We start from the raw sequence: 23292 nt of genomic DNA, 5'->3' as shown, positions 1-23292 counted from the left end.
TGTAAGAGGATGCCACCCCCATTTATCTGTTGGAAACACGATCAATTACCACGTTCTGAAATTAATTTGTACAGAAAATAAACTCATTCCTGTCAAAGATCCATGCTAGATCTAGGCTTGTATTAAAAAAATGAGTTGGTTGAAGTTTAGTGTTTCAGTGAGTGTGTATTCATCCTAGGTTTCTAAAACCATTGAAAGAGTACTCTAGGAGGATCACAGCATTTTTGCTTGTATTTTTCAGTGAAGTATTGCCTGTTATCATACATTAAGTACAATATGAATTATTATACAAATACAGGAAATATGCTAAAATGACAATGTGAAATAAGGTTTTCAAATACTGTATAAGAAGTGGACTTGTAAAGCTATTTGAGTGCTTACCATCACAATGTATTTCTGTCAAACTGGTGTGTGCTCTGCTATAACACAAAATGAAAATCTATTTTGATTCCTAATTAAAAGGAACTCACTATAAAGTTAATTACAAAGTATCAGGACTTCCAGGAAACCTATTTCACACGAAAGAATTCAACATGAATGTTTCTACTGCTTCCTATGAGATTTAAAGTAAGCTCTCTGCTAGAAACGACAGGAGTAAGGAAAGTCGTTTAGTTTTTCCATCTGTCATGGTGATAGTTGACTTTACATTTACTAAAATAATAATTTCCATGATATTACAAGTCTTAGATTTACTAAAACCAATATTCAGAAATGAACATACTTATATTTGTTTCTGTAACCTTTCAAACATGGAATACTCACATTCACTTAGACACACTCCCTTGAAAGCAAGACAGCTCCAATAATAATTCCAAAACTGTCCTAAAACATCATCATCAATAGCATATCTCATAAGCACAGCTTCATCCATTTCTCAAGGCAGAGTTACAGCGATGCTTTCACCCCTTACAGGCACAAACTGCTAGAAGTAAAATGCTACAGGCCACGTTGTCTTCCTTCACCTCCTCCCTAGCATTGGTGTGCAGCCCAAACTCACCCCACAAACCAGCAGAAGCTATAGGGACCATCTACAGTTCAAAAGAAACCTCTGAAACAGTGACACAGTGAGACTGACACCACAAACAAAAGACTCAAAAGAAAAACAAAGATGTGATTCAGAAGCAGCCAGCTTATCATCACCTTGAGTGCTGTCCATCATACTAAGAGGATGACTCCCCCAGGCACAAGCCAGCTGGACATAATCACACTTACTGTGCCTTTATCTGATGACCTCAAAATACATGACAAACACTAAAGCATTTCAGCTCAAAATACTTCTGCTGCTGCCTAAATAGCACTGTAGCCTAAATAAGGAATAACTGAGTGCCAGTGATGATAGTGCAAGCTTTCAGCTAGCAGCAAATCATCCTCCTTGTTATGCACCAGTGGTAGAAAATGCATATTAGGAGATTCCAAAGGTTTTCCAGGGCTTGGTCTACCAAACCGGTAAGAGTTTGGGCAAAGCCAGTGTCTGGGAAAACACACCACCAATATCACTGGTTTTACTACCTGTGTGAATAGCTTTCCTTCAGTCTCTGCTTCTAACTCATCTGTCAGTTTTGCACATGGCATCATGACTAAGACAGGAATTTTTCATACCACAACAGAACCAGGCTCATTATTTTTTAAAATAGTAATGGGCACGGGAGACTCTGCAAACCTTACCAGATTATAAATCTGCCTCAGTTTCTCACACTTTAAATGTTGAGACAAAGCAGAGAACATGAAGATTACTGAAATAGACTTTTTACTCTCTGATTTTTTTGGTTTTTTAAGCTTCACTCTCTTGTCTCTCCACTAATATAAAATCAAAGCTAGTGACTGGCTAACAGTGGAAATAATATGTCAGTACAAATCTGCAAACTGACAGCTGTTTACCAATATTTCCAAGCAAAGAAAACATAGAAGTTACCATGGATTGCACTGTAGGACATAATCAGTGCAGGCTAAACCTACATGCAGTGTTGTTTTTTAATTCCAGTTACTGCTTACATGGTTAGACTCATATCCTACTATACATCACAATAATTATTTGGATAGTAAGTAATTTTTTTTTAGAATAATTAAAGTGCTTTTAAGAACACTTTCTAAGCTAAGTGATATTTCTAAACATGAGTAGTGCAAAAAGGGATATTTAACAGACACCAATCCATTGGTTTTTTGTGGTAGCATATCAAGTAAAACCTTTAATGTCAAGTTTTCAAAATTGTCCAAAGAGCCAGTTTTGTAAAATTCCTATGAAAGGACAATTTCAATGAATGGAATTAGTCGTATGTATAATGATTTTCATTATCAGATTAATGTCTTACATTCTCAGAAGAATTCTCAAGGACGTTTCTGTGGTAATTCAATAAAAGCTTGAAACTATGACTTTTTATCTAAGGCAAACTTATGAGTTAACTCTTAAATTACTCATACTGAAAAGGTATATCTCATAAATCACAGCAATTTCTGTATCACTGCCAGTAACATCCAATACATCACCTAATTAAAACAATTAAGAGGAAGTACAAACCTATGTCTTTTACTGCACAAAGCCAAAATTTGGAAATGTTGGCTATCTACTGCAGAGTACAACTAAGTCACTGGGTTGATAGACTCTGTTGTGTTACTAACAGGAGCCATGTTTGGAATATCAAATAGGTCTGGCTATATTTTCTATCATAGTATGACTTCTGGATTACAAACATCAGAAATAATATACAAGGAGAAGTAAATTTATGTGATATTGCAGAACATCACAGCTTTATTTATTATATTTTAATGCTTTTCTATACTTGTTTTGATTGTTCTGCCTTGCTGTATAAAGTGTAATATAGAAATTTCTAAAATGATGACACCAAATTTAGAGCTACTGACAATTCTAGCAGTGCTCTTTAGACATGAAGTGAGAACTGCTCTGTGAACTCATAAATCCTCTGCAATTAAAGGGGTTTTACTCGGATGCACCCATGACATTCAGATTTCTAAATCAATAATAAAGGTATAGAAGATTAAATGCCTAAAACCATCTTAGGGTAAAGGTATGCCATTTGTAATGACAGAGGAGTATGTTTGCAACATGATGCCAGCTCTTGGTCCAATGCAAGTGGGAGTTGGTCAAAATAGTTTCAATTTCACAAAGCTCCTCATAAATTAAATTACACTTCCATATAAACATTGCATGCTTAGTTGCAAGTATTGTTAGTGGCATTAAGAGGTTTTACCACAAAAAGAAGACTAGAAAACAAACATCAGCAGTAGGTCAAATATTAATGGACGCATTGGGCACAGCAATTTTCAGAAGTTACTTACGCTTGTCGGTCCCTGTACATCTTGTTAACTTTCTCCCACTGAAAATTAAGCTGAGTCAGCTTTTCTTGTACATTTGCTGCCTCCTTTGGTGTAGCACTTTGCAAAGCTGGTGTCTTCTTCTTTTGAATAATGTCTGCATGACCCTGCAGTCTCCCCAGGCTGTCTTTAATGCTCTGTAACACCAAGATTTTAGAAAAGACAGACAAAACATTGTTTTATAAATAAAAAAACCACCAACTGTTTATAAACAAAAGAAAGTGGGGGAAATGATAAATAAACAGTAACATTGATAATAATGACAGTTCTACCAGAGAGGAAACACAAGCAAAACAAAGGTTTCTGAAATGCACTTATTCATTAATTCTTCAAGTTTTAATTTCTGTTTCTTGTAGATGCCTCAGCCAATCTCAATGCTACAAGGTACATGATACTTGCATTGCTCCCTGCATTGTATCTTTCTCTTTGCAGTATTTGTGTTTGGAAGGAAAACGCTCTCTCTTCCAGAAGAGGCAGGACATCAACAAACAGCAAAAACACATCACAACTGCTGATTTCCATCAGCCAAACAAAAATCTTTCCCTCAGTGAGAGGGTGAAATGTGCTCCCCTGATTCCTGTCAATACGGAGCAATATTAGAATCTACCTCAATATATGTATCTACCTCAATATTGTTAGTATCACCTCATTTTAGGCTGATCACCACAATTTCGGCTGATGCTCTCAGGGGTTTACTCCTGAGGAGAAGGAGTTAAATTTCGGCTGATGCTCTTAGGTGTTTACTCCTGAGGAGAAGGAGTTAAATTCAGGCTGATGCTTTTATGCGTTTACTCCAGACCCTGCGCTGGGAGAAGAAATAAAAAGTGCGACAAGACTCAAGGAGGCCAAGTGAGATAAGGGAGAATGCTGATTTGACAGAGTTATGAGAAGAACAAATCGCTAGTTTGTTTGTGAGAAGGTCTTTCACACCACCAGCACTTTTCAAAGGAGGCAGAGATCAAAGGATGCTGTGTTACTTTGCAGAAAAATAATGAGCAGTAGAAAGCCAAAAAAAAAAAAAAAAAGGCAACTTAAAATTGCCCTCTAACACCCTGTTGCAACCTGGCTAAACCTGTAGCTAGAACCTGCTGGTTCTATCTCACCATGCACATCAAAACCAGCTTTGCCTTTGCTTCATTTGTACAAAATTGCATCAGTTTTGACACTAAGTGGCTGCAGAGATGTGTGTAGCCACTAGAAAGGAGCTGCTAGTCACAGAAGGCTATTATAAACTGGACAGACCTCGCAGGTCTTGAGAAATGTGTCTTTCATTTAGCAGACTAATTGAAATACTTACAAGTAAAAAGAGACTGGCAGACACCTCGTCTGTGGGATGATTCACAGTAAGGAAGATGTTTCCTCCCTGTCAGCAATCTAGAGTGGAAGCTGGGTCTGTGTCATCACTCAACAATTTGATTTCCCCAGCATAACATCTCACACTCAGCATTCCTTACTCTGGTCTACCTACATCTTGGTTTTCCACACTCAATGGAATTAATCTGAATATAAGAAATATCAGAGGATAAAACCATGAAATGCCTCCAAATCTTCCTTGAATATAAAGGAGGCAGCACCTTCACAAAACTTCATCCATGACTAAAAATTTGCATATTTAAAGAACAGGAGAAAATGTCATTTAAATGTTAAAAGCTGCCAGGACATACTCAAGTTATACACTTTTCTTTTAAGTAGGTCTCAATATCAGATCATCTCAGCAACCCAAGAAAGCACTTACTGTGTTTGACATGTGTCAGAAACCAAATGAAGAGCAATATACGTGCCTATGTACACTGAAATTATGTTTTGAACCAAGTGGATCAACTTTCTAAATATCAAAAATAGATTAAATACATTTATGCATTTCAGAACTGATAAATGACCTATCCTTTTAATGTTTAAAACTCATGGTGTATGAACAGGCGTACAATTTCTATGCCAGATTTTTTGCTTTTCTTTAGAGCCCAGCTCCTACAGACAGAGCAAGATAATACAGCTGATGTTCTGTAAGTATAAGAATGTCTAAGAGAAAAAAAAAGAGAGATCATGTGTATATGTGTCTGCACAAATCCATGTGTCTCACACATATACCCATCTATCTTTCATGTTGAAGAGAATAGCTTCAAGCAGTCAGTTATCAACAATGCCTTGGGAGATTTTGTAACATGGTTAACAGAAGTGCACAAAGCTTTAATTTTTAAGAAAAAAAAGGATAACAGAAAATCATTAGCAGCTGAAGTGACAGTAGCCTTTAGGGAATGATCCATCTCATTGCTCTTAAAGAGAAATCTGAGTGCAAGAGACTCAAACACTAGTTCATTTTCACTACCCGGAATTTGTCTTTATCTGCCAGAGAAACTTCCTGTAAAAATTCAGTTCCTTGGCTATTTGTGACCGAATCTGTCAGCAAGCACAGTGTTACTGACAGATCTATTTGGAGAGTGCCTTTGAGCACACTCAGTTCTGAGCTACGGTTAATTGGATTTCATTGAGCTGCAGCAGAAAACCACTCTGAATTTCACATTATCTGATGTTTCTTGATAAGAATCTCTTAATGCACACTAAATATATATTCCAATGTGCAAAATAAAAATACATTTTTTACCACTCCAAACATTTGCAGAATGATGCTTTATAATTATATGTATAGCAGATTCATTACAGTATTTCATGCTTTTTGAACTAACATGAAAACCAGTTGTTAGTAATCATGAATAGCTGGGAAATAATCCACAAATTAATTACAATTTTAAAATCTGTATAGAATGATGAGTTTCAATATATGGTATGGGTATTTTGGCTTAATAAACCATTTGGAAAGGGGGTTTCAGCTGCTAGAATAATGGATATGTATTGTGTCCAGAAAATTCCCAGACACAGCAGAAAGCAGTGCAAAAAACCCGTTCTATCAGTAGATGAAGATTTTCAAACAAAGGACAAAAAAAGAGAGAAAAAATAAATCAGAACATTAAAATATCTGTATTTAAAAACCAACAGAAACCAACCCAGTTTTTAATGAACTAAATAAAGACCCTACTGGAAATACACAAGAAGATGAACTGGAAAAGGAATTGCTAGAGTGATTATGCAAGAAGTTATACATATATAAGAAACCTCTTTCTCAATGAGCCAGATGGCTTTCCATATTAAAACTATTACATCATTGAAAAATATTATAGCTAAATGTAGAATCATACTCTACAATGAAATGTTCCTGCCAAAATTAAGAATATTAAGAAAAAAAAAGAAGAAACTCTAATATATATGGGCCCTACTGCAGGGTTGCAGCAGAAAAACAGTTTTGAAATCACTGTTAACAGAATAAAGTAATCAATAGGCATGACTATACCATGACTATGACAGTGAGAATGACATGACAGTCTACTTAAGACACTCATGTATGACAACAAATGCAAATTAGACTTCTAAATTCCATGTACAGTGTCCAGAGAAGAGCAATGAGGCTGGGGAAGGGACTGGAGCACAAGTGCCATGAGGAGAGGCTGAGGGAGCTGGGGGTGTTCAGCCTGGAGAAGAGAAGGCTCAGGGGAGACCTTCTCACCCTCTGCAACTCCCTGACAGGAGGTTGGAGTCAGGTGGGGGTTGGTCTCTTCTCCCAGGCAACCAGCAGCAGGACAAGAGGGCACAGACTCAAGCTCTGCCAGGGGAGGGTTAGGTTGGATATTAGGAAGAGATTTTTTCTGGAGAGAGTGCTCAGGCATTGGAATGTGCTGCCCAGGGAGGTGGTGGATTCACCATCCCTGGAGGTTTTTAGGCTGAGACTGGATGTGGCACTTAGTGCCATGGGCTAGTGACCACGGTAGGGTTGGTCTTTTCCAACGCGGCTGATTCTATGATGCTATGATTTTATCACACTTAGTTTTGCTCTGTGTTAGCAAACAGAAGTATGTGTTAGCTTTACTTCTCTGGTTAATCAATGTATTTATTTTAGCATCTACATCTCCCACTAAATAATCTGGTGTTTGAACAAGTCAAATAGCTTGCAAGAGATAATCACTACACAGGAACACCCTCTCCTAGTATGAGCAATATAAACAGATTCAGTTGAAAATACGCAATTTTTTACATTAATTTAACTTTCAGGACATACTTGAAACATCCATTGTAAGGAAGGATAATTAGCTAAATTCTGAAGGCATTTGATCCTTAAATTTGATCATGTAATGAAATCCATTGTAATTACAACCAATTCTAAATTGGTAACTCAAAGATTGTGAATTCCATCAATATGAACATCATCAGTAGCAGAGAGAAGTACCGTAATGTTTCTGCTTATAAAAAAATCTTGTCCTATTTTGAGAGTACATCAGGCCAAATTTACTAATCCATTGGTCCATGAACTCTGATTTTCCTTACAATCAACGTGAGTTACATCTTTGACACAACTGTAATATATAAATTGTTTGCTAAAAACTGCCAGTACAGTGTTGAAGAAAAACTGAGGTACTGTATGTCCTGATACATAAAAGAGCTTGTAATAAGATAACGAAAACATTGCAATGCTGACTTTAGGAGATAAAGTGACAAGACTTGGTATCTCTGTCTGTTTTTTCTACTCCCTAAAGCTTAAAATGTACAGAACTTATGTTATTATGAACATTCTTCTGAGCTGGTTTCACCAGATTTACTAAATGTGCTCATAAAAGCATTACAATTTTCTAAATGTGGGAAGCTACCCAATTTTCTTTTGCTGCAAAGCCTTGTATTTTTATTTCACATGCCTTTGATATAAAAAGTCAGTGCTCAAATTATCTGTAACAATTGATATTAGCAATTTATAAATTGTATTTGATATTTATCTTAGTTGATAATGAGCAATCATGGTTGTCTTACTATAGTTATTTACTTTGGAGAAAAATGTTCAAAGCTGTTACCACTGATACCACAATAGTAAATAAACTTATTTTTCCTTTTAAGGATTAATTAAAATGGATTCTTTCTGAATGGGAGTGGAAAACAAATCAAAAGCTCAGTTTTAAAACACAGAGCTATTCATGACAGTTCTGTAATTTGATTCATGCAAATCTGTCAGGGAAAAAAAATCAACCACAATTTAATTTCAAACCTTTCCCAACCAGCTGCTGAACAATTTATGCACTACTTTTCTATTTTTACTGCAGGATAATGACAATGATGGATGCTTTTCCTTGGAAATAAATATTCATTAAGCAGGCTCAGATCAAAACTATACCCTTCCAAAAGCCCACGGATGTGCAAGACCCATTTGCCTCTTCTAAGAGATTTATTTGGAAGGAAGATGGAACTGTGCCCGCAAATGCATCTCATAACAATTTAATAGTTCAGTTAAATTAAACCTATGGCAGTACTTACTTGTAACCTCAGTAATCAATATTATTAAAGTTGGTGTCAACTCCAATAATACCAAATATATGTGGGTGAACAACAGATTAGTTATGGATATAAATCAGCTCAAGCTAGCCCAAATGTGAAGCAGCAAGAAGAACCAAAAGGAACTCAGCTGCCAGTAAACGGCTCGAGGTAGTCACTGCTTCTCCACCTAATCCATTAATGAACACAAGTTCATCCACAAGGAGCAAGTAGGGGCTCATTAGCCATAATTTACATGGTCTATGACTTTTTCTGCACAGAAGAAATTGTTTCAAATGAAGACTGACAATAACATTGGCATGTTGTGTGCTCCAATACTCAGAACGACTTCAATCGACCGGTACCAAACCAGGAGTAGTAAAAGAAATGGGCACTGTTATTTCACACCATCCTATTATCAGTTATTTGCTTCCTTTGACCCAAAACTTCTCTGTTATGCTTCACTACACATACTATACTGCCTTGCTAGGGAACTGAAGACACCCTGATTTTCAGGAGCTAACAAGGATATTTCTGTGTGTGCACATGTGTGTACAGAGGCTCCTAAAATGTGTAAGATCTATGTATGTATAAGAATTAGAAAGAGATGTGATTTCACAGAAGCTAATAACAGCTTATGGATGTGGTTACATTTTCTCTGATGTGGAAAGAGATAAATGGGCTTCTGCAGAGGAAAATTCTGAGCACTTAGCCACTGCCCTGATTCTCCCTCTAAGCTTCTTTCTTAGAGCTGACTGTAGGCAAATTCTAGCCTCTTTAGCCTAATGTTTACTTTTTAAAAATCGTTCCTTTCCCCAAAATAATCACAGGAAAATGGGAATGTAGCCTTCTCTTCATGCTGGATGACAATTTGGAATTGCTGTAATTATATACAGCACTTGAGCATGATTTTTTACAAGGCTTTCCTCATGCAAACATTATTCTGCAAAAGCTGATAACTCATTCATCTACTTAGGCTTACAACTTTAATCTTATTCTCTTCTTATGTCAATTCTGTGTTGGAAAACTTCCACCAATTTCAAAGGATTTCACTGTTGAAAGCATTGAAGAAAACAGAGAGTAGTATTTAAAGTGATACTAACCATACTGAAGTGGCTTTTTGTTAACTGCATTATCTGCCCACTGGATAATATTACCTGTTTAACTAATTAAAATATAATAACTGCACAGAGCACAGACCCAATCAGACTTCAAGCTTTTATATCTAACATGGAACACAGGAACTAAATTTTGCTTGGTTTTGTTGCTGTTCCAATAAAAATAATTTAAAAAATCATAGACTAAAATAAAGCATTCAAGATTGGGTATGGACAGGGTTAATTAGTAATTGCTTTAAATTACCAATCATAGAACCATTTAGGCTGGAAAGACCTAATCATGTCCAAGCATTGACGCAGCAGGACTGAGTCCACCACTGAACTGCGTCCCAAAGTGCCACATCTACACATCCAAACACCTCCAGGGCTGCTGGCTCAGCCACTTCCCTGGGCAGCCTTTTCCAATGCTTGATAACCAACTTTTCCTATTATCCACACACAAACAAATTTGAAACACAAATTCTGTGTGTCCCCCTCCATCGCTTCTCTTCCATTCAAGGACATACTCTGCAGATACCCTAATGCTCTCATCATCCAAATACAGGTGAATCAGATAAATATAAACAAACACTCCAGTGTTCTTATATTCTGTACCAATGGGCCTTCATATATAAACATCCATATGAACAGACATTCCAGAATGGGGCTGAGCACTTTTTAAAGAGACATCTCAGAAGGAGTGCAGGCAGGCAGTATCCAGAAGACCAAAAATGATGGAATCCAACCACTGTAAGAAAATCTTTCTAGCTTACCTTGAGACACTCCTCTTGTTTGAAGAGATCCTCACAATCCTTAGCCTTCAGAACAGAAGAATTAAGGCGCTCTTCTACTTCAGACAAGGCCTGCAGAAGGTGAAGGATCTCTGCCAGGTATGTAGAAGGCACATGAGTGGTTTCCACAGTCACAGTTTCAGTCATCACAAAACTTGTATCTTCACGAACTGTTTGCTGGTATAGATATACAACAGAATGTTTCCTTTAGTTTCTTAACACCAGACAAAATTAAAACTTAATGCAATTTCCAGTATGCAACCCAGAAACAATTAAAAGTAACTTCCAAGGATAAATGCTGGAAATTCTCTTCTCCTACTCTCCAAAGAACTGAAAGGTAGGAAACACAAGAGTATTCTGAGATTACGGTGTTACTGAGATTTCTGTGCTAGCCCTTTCATTTGAAATCATCACACCTCTTTATGGAAATTCCATGCATGCCAGGTGTGAAATAGTAAATCATTGCAAGGTGTCAAGCAAAATAATGACACAAATTCTTAAATAACATGCAACACAAAGCAACTGTGTCAACTCTACACTTTCAACACCACATGAAAACCTTTCTCTTCAAACTTGTAAACAGAATTTGGGATTTTGTGATTTGAAAGGTCTTTAATGCGTTCACATTTCTAAAAGAAACCCCAGCAACACAACTCTTTAGGTAGTTATGAATATTTTTAGGTTTTTCTAACCTGCAAAAATATGAAATAGACACCCTATTCTGAAAGCACATGCATACACCAAAGGGAAAGACATCCCAGAGTGTTTTGGTTCCAAGAAAACACTTAGTTGATCCATGGCATTTGGAAAAATACTGATATATAAGGCAACAAAAAGTGGCTGTTTATATAAAGTCTCTACATTCCTGATTAGATGCTTTATGGATCACAGATCAAAAAGGAACACCAAAAGTGTACTTTGGAGCAGGGAGACCTATGATTGCTTCTTTTAACTAAACTCCAAATACCCTGCAAGCCCATTAGAAAAAGCAAAAATTAAGGTATCGATTATTTGTGGGTTTTGTAACCAAGATTCTTTGTATTTGGTGGCTGTCTTCTCAAAAATGTAAACTTTACTTATCGAGGACTTCAAAGAACTTTTACACGGTATTGCTGGTAAACTTTCAGAAATTGTTTTATTATTATTATATTCAGTCCTAACAGATAATCATGGATTTTGGAGCCATATATGTGAAAGGCAATGGATCAGTGGTCCTGAAGAAATCAATTTTATTACTTAGCTACACAGTATGCAAAAGAAAACAAATCTAACCACTCTCTTGCACACACTGTCTCAGCAAGGTGTCTCATTTTTATTCTTGCCATATTTCTCTCTTCAGTTACCGAGCTGAGTCATCTGGTTCTTCAATTTTCTTTACAGTCTTAAAATATGCATATACACACTCTGGAAGATGTATGCATATCACATATAAAGCCCATAAAGTTATCTGTAGACTTGTGTTATTCTGCTGCATTTCTTATGCAAATTTAATTGCTTTGCTTATACTTTTCTCACTAAATGACTTTCCTAGTACATCTGCTAACACTGAAACCTCTCTAATTACCATATCACTGCTATAATTTTTATTATTTAAAATAAATTGCTTTAAAAATTGTGTTTGCCCTCCATATGTTTCATGAATCACAAGCTCTGCAAAAATAACAGTTTACTCCAGTAAACCTAAGGAAAAAGCTGTCCCAGTTGATTAGAAAATGTGAGAATCTCAACAGGCCACTAAGGCCTGCATGCAGCAATATATTTTAATTCCTCAAGACTACACTGTGACAGTTCTACATGTAGCAAAGAACTTCAGACACACATAAGGAATATTTAAACTATAATTCTGTTTTTTTGGCAGAGAAGACAGAATATTTCTCTTCAGAGTAAACAAAAAAGCATGCTAGGTGTGCAAGGTCACATGAATATCTACAGTAACACACCAAATATGATTAGTGTCTGTTGTCCTATTGGTGGAATCTATTTCCTTTCAACTCAAATTTAGGCTAATAACTATGTATGTACACATATGTACACATGCATGCATATGTGTGTACATAAAATAAAATCTGGGCCTTCTTGCTCTAAACAATTCCTGAAACTACAGGAAAGTCAAGCAGACATCCGGTGTGTGAGCACTTCATGGATGTCACACTTAAATATTTATAGTGCCAAAACTGACTGTTACTCATAGCACTATTCAAGGTGAAATTAATTCAGACCTAAAGACAGGACTGACCCTTGAATGGTATATATGGTTTCACCAATCTCATATACTCAATTCCTCTCCTCTTCCTGCAGAGGGAACAATCCCAACATTGCTTTTGCTGTTCAGGAGTTCACAACCAGAAAGACTCCAAATTTTTTTTGTGTTAGATCTTGGTCTCTTCTCACTATAGGCCTCCAAATCCAGTGACCTTAGTGGCTGTGCTTTCAAGTTAGTAACTTCACACAAACAGATACGTGGGAGGAGGAAAGCAGTAAACCACTACCATCAGTGCTATGAGCCACAACACTTCTCCCGGCACACCCTGATGAGAAATCCAGTAAAAACAAACAAATGGGACTCTTCCTGAAGTGAAATAATGTTTGCAGAAGTATTTCTTATGAGCAACTGTAACATGTACAGAAGTGTAAAAAGTCTGTCATCTCTGGGGAACACATGTGAGAAAAAAGAATCAGCCAGCAGACACCTCCCAGACAAAGGCAGTGACACCTCAGAGTCCCATAAACTTTGGAACAGTTGCTTTCTAAAGCAAACTGTGAACTATGTGGAATTTGCTAGTCCATGCTTACCATCCATATATCAAATAAAGAATTAAACACACACAAGTATGATAAAATGCTGCCAGAGATCAATAAAACCACTTTCAAGTACATATTTGTAAAGATTTCCTTCGCCCGTTCCTGTGCCAACTGTGAGTGGTGATGTCAGCTAACGTTCAGAAAAATAAATTCTGTCTCCAGTGTTAGTAGCATATCTTACCTCTAAGTGTGTATATATGTAAAAAGTAGATCAAAATTATGCTGATAACATGGAATTTTCATTAGGAGATTGGATGGCCTTAGTCAACCAGAAACAAGTTATCAATCTACAAAAAGAAGCATCTCTTTCAAGTATAGAGCGACCTAAATCCTCAATACAGGATTAAAAATTTATAAATTGCTTGTGTAATTCCATGAAGGCATGGCCTTAAAATGCACTTGGCAGCAATAAAATCTATTTAAAATATTAAGAAAAAAATCATATTTTCAACTAAGAACGTAAATATTCTCTGATGGGTATGATTTTTCTACTCTTGTATGTTTGCTGTCCACAAAATAACGTCACATTGCAACACTTAACCCATGTAGTTTAATGCTTGTATCTGATTTCATCAGTGACTTATAAAAACCCCAGAAACTTTAAAAATACAGATGACTATTTTCAGCACTGTTCCTGGACAGGGAGTCCTTTATGTCTTCACAACACCTCACTGGCTGAGAAACGCTGCTTTTTCTACAATAAAATGAATCTGTTTGAGCTAGATCTAAAATTAAACAAAGCCAGTTAGAATTAGTTTAAAAATGCTTCAGTAAATTTTAGATTCTAGGAATTGCAGGCTTTCATTCTGAAAACCATAGACCAACAGGCATCAACCAGCCTGAACTACTTCCACTTCCATGAAATATCTAACTTTATATTGCCTTCCTAACTTGACTGAAATGCACAAGTTTTCTCTGTAAGACAAGGTCTGTTCCCTGCATGTATAGACTTAAATTACAGGACATCTCCCAAAACCTCATCTTGTCCTGCTACACTTTGATGAGTGCATTATTTTCATATTTACATGAGGGGGAAACAAAATAAATAAAGATACAGACAAAAGCCATAGCAACTAATTTAAAACATCCAATCCAGAATATTTAGGGTTGTGACTTTGGTTTCTTTTTGCCTCAGGAAGCAAATGTGTAATTTAAAGCCTATGACAAAGCATTTTGGTGTTCCACACACCCTCATGCCTTAAGAGCCCTCCAAGGTGTCAAATGCACTCAATGAACACCTTTGGTAATCCCTTTTTCAGTTGCTTAACAATGCTTTTGTTTTATTCTAGCTGGGGTAATTGCCTCCAGATAGGGACTCTCCTCAGGCTGAGGCACAGCTGCACACTGAACTTAGCTGCAGCTTATTTGAAAATTTACCCATTGCTCCTCACTCAAGACCTGTTAACATCCACAGAAATGAGACACTATGACAACTGGCATGGGCTGGAAAATCTAGCAGTTATGCTGTTAACTTTTAACTTGACGACTGCCATTGGTACCTACTTGCTAAGCAGAGAAAAATAAATTCATTTCAACTCTCATGAGACTGGGGCATAAGAGAAAAGAAAAACTAAAAATAGAGCACTGTGCATCTTAGGCCACAACTGCAATGTTACCATGTCCTGAAGAAAAACAAAATCACGTAGCATTATGGCATTATTGACTAATTGGAACTACTGAGACTTAGAAAGTGTCTCTTGTTTTAAACAAGTTCTGCATATATCTTAATCATTTCTGATAAAGATGGAATTATCACAGTCTTAACAACTGCAGTAGAGCAAAACTGCTGAAAAAAATCTGTATGGCATGTGACTTTAAACAGGTATTTGTAACATTCTGAGAACAATTATGAAAACACTGAAGGCTATACCTCACGAGCCTTCACCAAACACTGCTCAGACTATGTAGAGTCACTTGCCTTTGGGGCCAGATAGCCTTGAACTACTAGTGAGTCCAAAGAGGTTCTCAGTACCAGATGGCAGTAAATGAGCAAACACTTTGGTGCTCAAGTTACATTTTGGAATGAAAAAACTTAGAACACAGAGCAAAATCTACATCTTCGGCTGGTTTTCAACAGGTATTTTAAAATGGTATTAAGAATTTTATAAGGGTTTAACTGCAAAATACCTTTGCAATTGATCTATGTGTGTCACCTCCCAGTAAACAAAATGTATTTGAAAGTTTTGGTATGCTAATTGTAGAATACATAAATCCAGAGAGGAGTTAGCCATTTCTTGTGCTGACCTTGTAGTTTTTCACAGCTAAAAACATACATACAGACACTATACATCTCACACTTCAGTCAGTATGTAGTAGCCATTTCAGAAGATTTAACTCTCCTGCACATTCCTGTATCCCTGTAGCTACGATGCTCTCCAACTCTGAGAGCCTCTATTGGTTTTGTTAAACCAGTGTCATGGACTCAAATGCAGCCATACAGCATGAAATACCCAAAAGAATGGAAGGATTTCAAATAATTTTTCCTCAAACTAGAATTTCAAAATCATATCTTGGACAGTGCTAAGCTATAGAGAGGAAACAGTGAGTATAGTGGCAGAATTAGCTTTTACACAACATGCTGGCAGGAAGGCAGCCTTCTTCAGAACAGGCCTTGGACAATGCCAACTTCTTTTATGGCTCATTTATTAAGACTACAGAAGTGCCACAATCTGAGACAGCATTTAGGCCTGAAGCTTTAGGGCTGTCTCAAATAACAGCACGTGTAACTCTAGGGACTGATCACCAAGAACCTATGAATGTCAAACAAAGCTCAGGTACGTTAGAATGCAGTCTCTACTGATACCTAAATTGACTAACCCATTTGGAAATCACTGCTGATTTGTGATGCTAACTTTCCAGATATTTATGCAAACTACATTTGTTAGCTGTTTGTTGAGATAAATTAGAAAATAAACTAAAAATAACATTAAAGTATTACCTTAATAATGAATTCTAACAGCTTCAGAGCAAAGTCCTAAACCTTAAGCACTGACACCTTCCAGAAATGTTAAAAGGCATTGCCTAATTACTTTCCATCTTTAATCTACATATACAATGATACAATCGTAGAGAGTAATAATAGGTTTTGTCACTTAGGCTGATTTTGCTACTTCAAGACACAGATTCCTTTTTTAAATAATGTGAACAAAACTGCTGTTAATCCAGCAGTTTGAAAATTAACTAAATATGCAAATATATATTCAGCACTTGCACTGTACATATACAAATTTACTTCCTTCTGCACCTTTATGTGTATACTCTGATGCAGCCAACAAAAAAACCCTAACAAAACCAAACAAAAAAATCCCATTCTGAATTGTAGACAGGAGATGAACATCACCTCTTCAAAAGGTACTGTCCCTTAGGGCCAGACCATGCTGCAGCAGATCTTTTTCCTTATTATTTAATGCAATATTATAGGCAGGTAACTTTTGACACCAAAATCCCCATCATGCAATATATGATGTAAAATGCCTTATATAAACATATTTTAACAGTTTAAAAAAAAGTTTAGATTTCATTCAATTAACTAAATAGAGCTTCACATGGAAATATTAGCTGAAAACTGCAAGTTGCCCTTAAAAGGCAGAACTTGAGCAAACTCTTGAATTTCCAATGTAAACTTCATCAGCCTTTAATGTGGTTCCAGAAGTTCATCCCATAGTGTCTCACCTGAAGTGACTGCCCAGTGAGGAGATAGGCACTTGGAATTTCTGAATGCTTTAGAGAATATTAAACAGAATAATATCTTTCATTTGGAAAAATGAAGCCTATGGTAGTTCACAGTAAGTAGTGAGAGTCCTGATACTTTATCCATGGTGCAGGTAACTATTGAACTGCTCAGACTACATCACTTACCTTACAAGAATAAATACATGCCTTCTGTAACTACTTTCCTCATTCACTCTTGTGCAACACACAGTCTAATTAGTATGAAAAAGAAAGTTTCTCCTGATGTTTATTATTTGATCAATTTTATTGATCCATATGGCCAAAATCCAGGCCCAAATACTTCAGTAGTAAAATGATCATCAATTTCAATAAATGTATCTGTGTGTCACCAATGAAATTACTGAAATGACTTAGGTAAGTCCATTTTTTTCCCCCCTGTATTTACATCAATAGGTACATAATTTTGACAGATCTTAATAGACTGCAAGAGTTTATCTTGTTTTAAAAACACTCTGGCTTATTATTTACAGCATGCATAGTTCAGCCAAGAGAGGAAAGTTAAAAGATCACCATATAAAAGAGGAGTAAGAATTTTGAATAGCTTTATAAAATATGGTAACAGGACATATGCAATAAGAATTTAGGGTGTAGGCTCTGCATCTCTGTCCATCTAGAACAAGCTTTCTCATGGTAAGGGCCTTCAGGACTCTACACCAGAGTAATTTCAGTCAGGTCAGGAAGATCTGTCTGAGCCATGACATAAACAGAGACCCTTGACATAGACCCTTGAAATGAAAGCTTGGAAAAAACCCTTGGATAAACCAGATATCAAGAAAAGTTAGTTTAATGAAATGTAATCAACACATCAAGAACGGATTTTGACCCTTACTGGAGTTTAACTACCTGAATCTAGCATTTTCTCTGCACCAGATAACTATTTGCAGTGCTCCAGAAGAGTGGGATAAACTCTTGCAGAAAAACATCAACTGAAAGATTTAGACTGTAGCAAAGGGAATTGACTACTTCTCTAAAAATACTGGGTAACTGCAAAGGCTTATTGGACATATTTTAGAAATAAATGTCCCTTGACCTCTCTAACATTATAATTTTTACTGAATTTTGCCTTTTTTAAAAACAAACGTGTAATTTTAATATGTAAAAACTGCATACTGCTCTAGAATTAAACTTTAATGGCTTGTTTTTTGAAAAGCATCTTAAACTTCCATGAATTTCAGTGGGATTTAGTGGTTAATCATGCTTTTTAAAATGAGACTAAAATATTCCACTCTTTAATAAGTTATTCAGATTTCAGAACTGAGGTTACTACCACCTGATTTCAAACAGAATTTTTTCGCAGAAATGAAGTAGAACACCTAACTTCTCTTAGCACAGGAACTGTAAAGCTTACCTGACTGAAAACCTGAATTTTCTGCCCACAGTTTATTTTGCCACGTTTGAATAAAGATGCTCTATGAGGGAAGAAACTTGCAAGACAATAAGAACTGCAAATATTTTTGTTTCTGCTCAGTGTCACTTTAGGTTTTGTGCAGTTGCATTTTTGTGTTTGTGTCCCATGTTTGGTGTGTGAATGCAATAAACCCACCTTTTTCCTACAGAATGTCACACCTCGCTCCCTGACAGAGAACCACTGTTCCAAATGGATTAATGGCTCAAAAAATGGCATTAAACACAACCTGCAGAGTTTGAGTAATATAACTACATCATATCCTGTTACCAAAAGTGGTGACAAAAAATGCCTTTTTATAAATATACACCCCTATATATTTGTAAATTAGTTGGATATTTACTGACACCTATTTGTGAGACAATCTGGACTTTCCAAGCATCTGCCATGCCAGAGAGAATGAATTCTTACAAGGTCAGGGCTCCTACATCCTTCTGACAGCTCTTCCCAACAAATCTTGGGGAAGAGCAAAATCCAGGGGAGCATGATCATTCTGATTTCATGCTTTGATATCAAACACATATTAGCTCCAACCAATGTAAGAATGCATGTATGTCATTAAGCCACATAATGAAAGGTCTTTTCAGTGCAGTCTTGCTATGTTTATTCAGTGAAGCACAAGGAATTGCAAGATATGCAGTACCACTAAATCCTCTTTGATTTATAATAGCAACTTTCAGTTGTTAAATAGCTCTGTTATTGAACACATCATCAATTATAAATAGAAAATGCAGCAGTTTTCTATTTCTTTTGCTTTAAAGAAAAAATCAATTTTGTGTTTTTATTGTATGGTTTTATTCAGTTGGTGGTTAACAGAAAATCTCTGAAAGTTATTTTTACTGGTATATGCATGTGTTCAACTGAGTAGTTTGAATTTTCATTTTTCTTTTGTATTTTAAAGTCTTGCACAAACAATTAATTCATCCTCACAACATCCCTGTGAGGTAGGTACTTCAGCTGTTTAAAAAAGAAAGAAACCCTGGAGAAATTCACTTTGTTTCACTGATTCAGCAAATTCAAACCAGTAACAATAACAAGGTAGTTGCACTTCTCACTCAGATTTGAGTTCTGAAAATATTCTGCCTGTTTCCAGTCTCAGTAGCTCCTGTATAACTTCTTAAATATTTCATTTGAATATCACCTTGGTCATTGTTAACAGAGGAAGATATTTTTCCTGAGAAATGAGGAGGATTCAGTAATGATCCTGTGCACACAGAAATGTCATTGAGTGACCTCATTCCTTAATAGAGACTAACAAGTAGCCTTCTGGCATGGAATATTGGAGAATATTTTAAAAAATTAACCATTACAAGGTGATAAATATAGCATATAAACTATGCATTTGAACAATCAAAACATATGTATTGGTTACATGAATGAAAAGTTGATGAGTGTATTCCTCTGACCAATTAAAAAATGTGTGTGCTGAAGTATGTACCTTACATATTTTAAAGAGAAATATGTTTATACAAAGTTTATTGTTCTGCTAGTCAAATTTTATAATGGATATATTCATGCCCTGTCATGGAAGGTGGTGGGAGACATGAAAAGCACATTGACAGCAGAATGTTTTGATATAAATTGCATGCACAGTCTGATTTCTTACTTGCTTATCAAAGGAACAAATATATTCATTATAAAAAAAAGCCAACTCATTTACAAGATAAAGTGAAGCTTGTTCTAGCTCCAAGTCAATATAAACAATTTGCAACTGATTACATCCATCAAGTTTAATATAAACCATAGTAATCTGAATAGTGTAATCAGATGGAACAAGATTTAATAACATACAAACCAAAGTTAATGTTTCTCTGATTGTTTTCATTAACTGCATAACTATCCCAAGTATTAGTTTTACATATACATTATGCAACTTAATCTTAGAAAAGTTAAAAATACACAAGATAGTACATTATATAAAGGACATATTTATCAAAAGGTTATATATATTGCTGACTTTTGGAACTTTGCTTCTTTTTTAAAACAGAGTTGCCCATACATCAATTAGAAATAACACGTCACGTATTTAATTTTTCAGTACCCTGCAGAATGTCCCCTCTGCAATCTGGGCTTTATTATTCAGAAGAAATACTTATTAGAAATATTTATTTTAAAATCTATTAATTAAAATTAAATAAATATATTTGGAGGAAACACTCGTTTTCCACTGGCACTTTTAGATTACAGAAGACCACATAAAGCAACAAATTCCTTGAGGGCAAATCTTGTCTTTCTTTATATAAAATCAAAAGCCCAGAAGAGTAGTAGGAATGGCAAGGAAAAACTGCCATTAAGTGCAAAAGCAACTTGTGGTACTCTTCTAAATGGGTAACACTCAATATGTATTTTGAGCATAAATCTGGCATAGTGACAGTGTATTTCCCTTTTATTTATCCAGTTATTGCAGTATGTATAAACCAGTAAGAATAGTATACACAACTAAACAACTCCAAATCAGAAGACATGAAGATAGTTCATAAAATTATGTTTTCATCCTGTTAAATTTAAAAGTACATTTTCTTGCAAAAACTTCTTTGAGAACTCGAGCATTCGAACAAGATGCCACGTGTATATATAGAGTAATAAGAATTTTTCAAATCACTTCCTAAAGTGAGTATATGGGTTATGGACAAATGAAAAAAACCCAATCAAAACTGGCATGGGATGGGTAGTTTGGAAAAGACAATTTTTGTGGTTTACATGTTCAGTGAACAAAGCAGATGCATGGCAAACTAACGTTTCTAAACTGATTAATGTTATGGAATAATAATGAGGCAACAGAAATAAACATGAATTTTTCATTGCTGAGTTTTTTGGAATTGACCGGTTTAACTTAAGGGCAATTTTAAGACCAAAGCAGAGCACTACTTTATTAGAGTATAAGGTTACCCCCACTCGCAGACAACAGGGTTTCTCTTGCTAACAGCTGAAGAGTTGACACTGACCCTGAAGCTCTCAAGGTTAGTAGGATGCTGTTAGTAGTAGCAGTTGCAAACATATGGGTTTGCCAGTAACAACTCACAATTTGTGCATAGTTGAGTCTTCGAAACTGAGCAAATTTGCTCTCAAACTCTTGCCAGCGCTTGCTGAGCTGTGCCAGGGTTGGCTCCACTGCCCTTGCAGCCCCATCCTCAGACAGGCGCTGAGCCTGTCTGTGCACCGCGGTCAGATCTTCCTTCTTCTTCTCCAACTCTCCACCAATCTCCTAGTGAGCAAAACCAATACAGGGCCCAGGACAGTTAGCTAACTACATCAATCAACTTGAAATTAGCAAAATACTTCTGTCAGAAAATCCATTTCCATTTTATTGTTACGATTAAGATTTACAGCTATTTCATGTCTTATTTTACATTTAAACGAAACAAAAATAACTGAAATTGTAGAACTTTCTTGGAGATGGGTTGTAGAGATACTAACAACTAGTACACACTGAAACGAGTCAGCAAAGGCCAACAGTTTCCTTGCTCAGATTCTTACTAGTACACTGTGATGGGCAATTGGAGAAATTATTTTCTCAATAAGGGTCAGCATATTCAGGACAAAAGGTGTTCAAACAGCTTAAAAATATATTATTAGTCTCTTTAATATATTAGCTAAGTCCTATTTTAATCTCTGGGAAACTCAACAGAGAATGAAGCAAAAAAAGACGATGTAAAATAAACCAGGAAAACCTTTGACAGAATGTAAACAAATCTATAGAGTTTGACAGTGACATATGAGTATGTTCTGATGAAAATGAATGTGCTAACATGAGATAGAGGTCATCCATATATCGGTAAGTCATTTGTTCATCTGGAACAAAGATACATAAAATCAATTACAATTTTTACTAGAAAACAGTTGATGCTTCTTAATACATTGCACACTTTCTGTATTATTAACAAAACATTATGTTTAGTGCATTTCAAATTATTTATATAACACTCTGCATAACAAATACAAAGTATAGTACAACAAAGAAATTTCAGTTTGAATACAGATAATTAGAGTTTGTTTTACTGTAAATACAAATAAAGAACAGAACTGATAATTGTCTATATCTATAAGATTGTTGCATTTGCTGCCTTTTGACTTGATAAACTATCACTCAAAAAGATCTACCATTGCCAACCCAAACCAACATTACCTTCAGCTTCTGCTCATCTTTGTGGTCTGGTAGACCGGCTAACTTTTTCTCAATGTCATCCAGCCACGTCATTAGGTCATCAGCCTGTCTCTTGTATTGATACCATTGATGAGAAATCTCTAAAGCCTTTTTTCTTCTTTGAGATCTCAAGTCCTGTTCACAGTGCAGACATTATTAGAATATGAATTAAAGGCTTACAAGATATGAACTGGCATGTGTGCACACTGAAGGGAAAAAAGTGTACAAGGCCACTATTTCTTAAACTAAATGTCAATATTTTAAGCAAGTATATGAGTAATTGAACATCTTTTCATCAGTTTAACAATTTTTTGTCTTAAAGAAGGTTACCTAATTCAGTATTGTTCACATGTTGAATAAACCACTGAGACAGTCACCAATATTCAGAGAAGTTAAGACTCTTACATAAATGCCAATATTTTATATAAAACACTTCTGCTCAGAATACTTACTGGACAGATGGAAACACAGCCCACTTAGTACCCAGCCACAAGTGTGGCTTCCTGTGTTTTGTGGCCTCTGAATTTCTACCCTGCATGAAAACTCTGCAGCTACTCAAATGAAAACCACTGAAAAGCAGAAATGTACTCAAAGACAGGTTTCCTTTTCCTAAATTAAATACCAAGTACGTAACAAATGTCTTGT

The 23292-nt window shown here is 35.9% G+C and overlaps 1 protein-coding gene across 1 annotated transcript in view; it reads right to left on the bottom strand.

The window, feature by feature from the left end:
- Positions 1 to 23292, bottom strand: part of LOC103798201 (dystrophin-like) — a gene marked incomplete at its 3' end in the record, with an annotated part of 308111 nt that overhangs the window by 204520 nt on the left and 80299 nt on the right. Inside the window, exons 30-33 of the mRNA XM_009070449.1 lie at positions 22630 to 22782; positions 21526 to 21708; positions 10547 to 10741; positions 3295 to 3467 (exon numbers count right to left, since the gene is read on the bottom strand). Of these exons, the coding sequence (XP_009068697.1) occupies positions 3295 to 3467; positions 10547 to 10741; positions 21526 to 21708; positions 22630 to 22782 (704 nt within the window). The remainder of the gene's footprint in view (positions 1 to 3294; positions 3468 to 10546; positions 10742 to 21525; positions 21709 to 22629; positions 22783 to 23292) is intronic.

The sequence above is a fragment of the Acanthisitta chloris genome, unplaced genomic scaffold (genome assembly GCF_000695815.1).
Source record: "Acanthisitta chloris isolate BGI_N310 unplaced genomic scaffold, ASM69581v1 scaffold4572, whole genome shotgun sequence".
NCBI classification, from domain to species: domain Eukaryota; kingdom Metazoa; phylum Chordata; class Aves; order Passeriformes; family Acanthisittidae; genus Acanthisitta; species Acanthisitta chloris.
This window is presented reverse-complemented; position numbering and strand designations above follow the sequence as displayed.